At 32.3% G+C, this 4661-nt stretch overlaps 1 protein-coding gene across 2 annotated transcripts in view; it reads right to left on the reverse strand.

Moving 5' to 3' along the window:
- Positions 1-4661, reverse strand: part of LOC106473190 (protein phosphatase methylesterase 1-like) — a 31764-nt gene that overhangs the window by 14689 nt on the left and 12414 nt on the right. For both annotated transcript variants that reach the window (XM_022401678.1, XM_022401677.1), the window contains exons 7-9: positions 2900-2985; positions 1814-1904; positions 1268-1333 (exon numbers count right to left, since the gene is read on the reverse strand). In XM_022401678.1, coding sequence (XP_022257386.1) covers positions 1268-1333; positions 1814-1904; positions 2900-2985 — 243 coding nt within the window. The remainder of the gene's footprint in view (positions 1-1267; positions 1334-1813; positions 1905-2899; positions 2986-4661) is intronic.

Raw genomic sequence — 4661 nt, forward strand, 5'->3', positions numbered from 1 at the left:
GTATGTAATATATTGTTTGTTTCATGCATCACTGGTATTTCAAGGTATAGTAAACACCTTCTTTGTTGGTTTTCCAAACATGTAATCCTTCCTCCTCTTCTCTCCATAAACTTTTATAATTCATCTGGCACCATAATAATATGGTTCTTTGGATCTGACTTGTCACAGAATGAAATAAATATGTAGGAATAGAAGTTAATGCTAGGTATAGAGTATTACATAAAGTAAGAGCACCAAGAATCGTATAAACAAACAAGGAGGAATCCTCTATAGTAGCAGCACTTGAAATTCTTTTCGGAAGGATTAGAATAAATTAATCTACGAGATCTTTTTATTAGCAAGCAATACCAAGTGTAAGGTGCACAAATACCCAATTTGATTTTATTACTCATCAGGATCTTTACCAGCCTACCCTCAAACTGAAGTCCTATTAGACAGGATTAGAGTAAATTAAACTATAAGACCTTGGGTGTAGTCAAATACATCAATAAAAAGGGTTTGACTTCCTGAGTCCAAAACTGTAATTAGATCTCAAATCAGTCAAGAGATTATGGAGCTTTGTACTGAAAAAAAAAACTCAGAGCCATTCTATAATCCCACTATGCACCAGCTAAAAATATGAAATGCTTAATTCTATACAATAAATTTTTGTATGTTACATATAAACTGATGGCTGTGAATTTAATATTCATTATTTTTTACTATCCTTAAAATATACTTTCAAACATTAGCAATTACTGAATCACTGGATAATGTAAGAAATTATTGATTCATTTTAGAAAAGCTTGCAATTACTAACTTTAGGATGTTTCTGGTGTTAAGTAAACTCTTGGCTTATTCCAATATATATATTTCATAAATGTTAAATTTGTTAACCTCTTCGTTAACCCAAAAATGTTTTATAAATGTTAACAACTGTTAACTGACCTATTTTCTAGTTCTATGGTATACTAACAACTGTTAACTGACCTCTCTTCTAGTTCTAGGATATACTAACAACTGTTAACTGACCTCTCTTCTAGTTCTAGGATATACTAACAACTGTTAACTGACCTCTCTTCTAGTTCTAGGATATACTAACAACTATTAACTGAAATCTCTTCTAGTTACAGAGAGGTTTCAGTTAACAGTTGTTAGTGTATCCAGAAGTATCCTGGAACTTTTCAGTTAACAGTTGTTAGTGAACTAGAAGAGATTTCAGTTAATAGTTGTTAGTATATCCTAGAACTAGAAGAGAGGTAAGATATACTAATAATTGTTAACTCACCTCTTCAACTGACCTGGCATAGATACCCTGGCTGACTCCAAATTACGAACCTGGCCGCTACGAATGCTATATAAATAAATTCATGCTACCTCAATAGCAAATCCTGCAGTGTCATAAACAGCATTGTATTTAATAAGTATAATCATTATATTAACTAAATTATGGAAAAGATAATGCAAGAAAGTTATTCTAAACAAAAGAATGACACAGAGTTGTCTGACTGCATATAATAAAATTTAATTTAAACTGAATGTTAAATGAAATTAAATTAATAACATAATTGAATAAGATTAGGCTGAGCTTATGTCTATATTTCACGTGTTCCTAGTACTATTCTACTGATCTCTATGAAACATCAAATGCACCATGGGCAGTAAAACTGGGGCAGTCCGCATTTGAATATAGGTATGTTGGCTAAAATTTCTATGGACTTTCATTTTCACAAACTTTCTATTTTAAAGTTTCTTTATCATGTGTTAAGGATGATTCTAATTAGCTTCTAAGTGAATTTACAAAATCCTTTAGAGTTAGTTAGATATAACTTACCACCACTCAATTGCTTTTTCTAAGGATGAAAACAAAGTTGGTCGACCTCTTAAAACACCCTGCATGCTTTGTAAAGCATCCATAGCAGTGCCTGAAAATTACAAATACATAATGTTTTGTTGGAACTTACATCTATACTATAGCAGTGCCTGAAAATTACAAATACATAATGTTTTGTTGGAACTTACATATACACTATAGCAGTGCCTGAAAATTACAAATACATAATGTTTTGTTGGAACTTACATCTATACTATAGCAGTGCCTTCAAATTATATATAAATCACAGCAATGTCTTAAAATTAGATACAAGTAACAACAGTGCCTTCAAATTAGATATAAGTAATAACAGTGCCTTCAAATTAAATATAAGTAATAACAGTGCCTTCAAATTAGATATAAGTACAGTGCCTTCAAATTAGAAATAAATTGTAGTAGTGACTTAAAATTACATATAAGTCATAGTTTCTTCTATAATGTTAATCATCACAACAAACTGTATCCAGAAGTGTGACTGGTGGTTCTAAAGAAGTTCCTTCTATAAATATTAAGTACTGTAATCTGTAAACTTGTTGTAAAACAATGAAAATTACTTATGTGGTTTACTGGAGAAAACAAATGATTACTTACTGTAGTCTGTAAATATGTTAAAAGATATTCGTCAGCAGGAGAAAATGGAACAAGAGTCCCAATTTAAAAATAAGATAACACTGGATTTATTTCCTTTAATTTTTATCATGACAGAAAAAAAAATGGCCCATGCTGAACCATTAGTAAAAAACTCAGCTAAAATTCTAAGCTCATGTGAAGCATCTAAGAAAATATCATTTTGGAACCACATTAACAGTTTTTATTGCCATCGTATACAAATTTGTAGAAAACCACGAACATTGAAGAAACAAACTTCCTTGTATATTTCAGGTATGATTTCAAAACTGTGAATTTAACCTAATCTTGTGAATTAATGCACATTATCTAAAACCAATACAAATAACTCAAAATGAATGAAATGCTAGTGAAACTCAACATTTTCAAGAAATTTTTATCTATAGAAGTAAAATGTACTCCATAAAATCACTTCCTTACCCTCAACAACGTCAATCACTACTAGGCCTATAATTGAGGGAATGTGTTCATTGTAGGCAGTGTGTACTGCTAATGCTCCTCCCATGCTACAAAAAACAACATGATTTTACTACACATGGAAAATAAGAATAAGACACACTTATAACAGAACATAAAAAATTTAAATATCATAAACACAGAATTCTGAAGACAAATTTTAGTTACAAAAAAGAAGTATTTACAATTATAAATACTTATTTTCCAATGTTCTCCTTCACTACGTTGTTAGCAAATATGTAATCATGAAGACATTTGTTTACAATGCTGCAATCTTTAAATGACTTATCTGTAGCTGTAAAACCATCATGAAGACATTTGTTTACAATGCTGCAATCTTTAAATATGACTCACATATAACTATAAAGTCATCATGAAGACGTTTGTTTACAGTGCTGCAATCTTTAAATGACTTATCTGTAGCTGTAAAACCATCATGATGTCTGTTTATGGTGCTGCAATCTTTAAATATGACTCACATATAACTATATAGTCATCATGAAGACGTTTGTTTACAGTGCTACAATCTTTAAATATGACACATATAACTATAAAGTCATCATGAAGGTGTCTGTTTACACTGCTACAATCTTTAAATATGACTCACATATAACTATAAAGTCATCATGAAGACGTTTGTTTACACTGCTACAGTCTTTAAATATGACTCATATAACTATAAAGTCATCATGAAGGTGTCTGTTTACAGTGCTACAATCTTTAAATATGACTCACATATAACTATAAAGTCATCATGAAGGTGTCTGTAACTTTCAAGTTCCTTTATATTATATATAATCAATCTAAGTATACTTGATCTTTCTATTGCAAACAATCTAGGGAGCTAGATAAGTAATTGCTACAAAAAACACTGGTAAAAGCCAGATGCACTAAAGCACTTGGTTCCATTTAAACCCATTAAAAGTGATGTAATTGTGCTCCCACACCCACAGGATAGTCATTGATGCCATTGTCAACAGTCTGCCTGAGCCAAAGATCCTAGAGAATACAGATGGACTCTATTATGGAAACCGAAGGAGGGGATCAGGAAACAGTACGAGATGACACTCCCAAATTAGCGCAAGAAAAGCACTAAGCCAACAATGGTAAAGAAGAATATAAACAAGCTGAATCAATTTGTGATTTTAACGTCTCTGGAACTCCAGCAAACAACACAGGATGAAGAAAAGAAGCTTCCCATAACTCCATGACGGCAGAAGAGGTAAACAAACACTTTCTAACAAACCATCTCTACCCAATAAATCCCAACAACGAACCAGCCAGGAAACCAGAAAAAACTGAAGAAGACAATCTGACTGAGTTAGATCTCAGAAAAATCCCCAACTCCTCCTCAAATTGCTGAGGGGAACATTGATAGGCTTCTGACAAATGTTGGATTGAAGATAAATACCTCAGGACAGTCATGAAAGTAGACAAATCCAAGAAAACTGTAATCTGTTTAAATTGATCACAGGTTTCAAACTAGACCACCACAGGTCCAAAATGGTGTCCATCCATTGAAAATCTAAATATAACTCTTCCTGGCAGTGATAAGCCAAAGCATGCTGTTCTGATAAACATGGGGGACAAGGCATAACTATCCTGTCACGTAACTGAGTAGCAAATCTCCCAGCATAAATAGCAATATCAGGAGAAAGAGAAAAACCAAGTAGTCACTTGCCATCCTTTCTGTCAACAAGGAAGGAGTAGAGTCAAATGCAATAGG

The sequence above is a fragment of the Limulus polyphemus genome, unplaced genomic scaffold (genome assembly GCF_000517525.1).
Source record: "Limulus polyphemus unplaced genomic scaffold, Limulus_polyphemus-2.1.2 Scaffold5960, whole genome shotgun sequence".
Taxonomy (NCBI): Eukaryota; Metazoa; Arthropoda; class Merostomata; order Xiphosura; family Limulidae; genus Limulus; species Limulus polyphemus.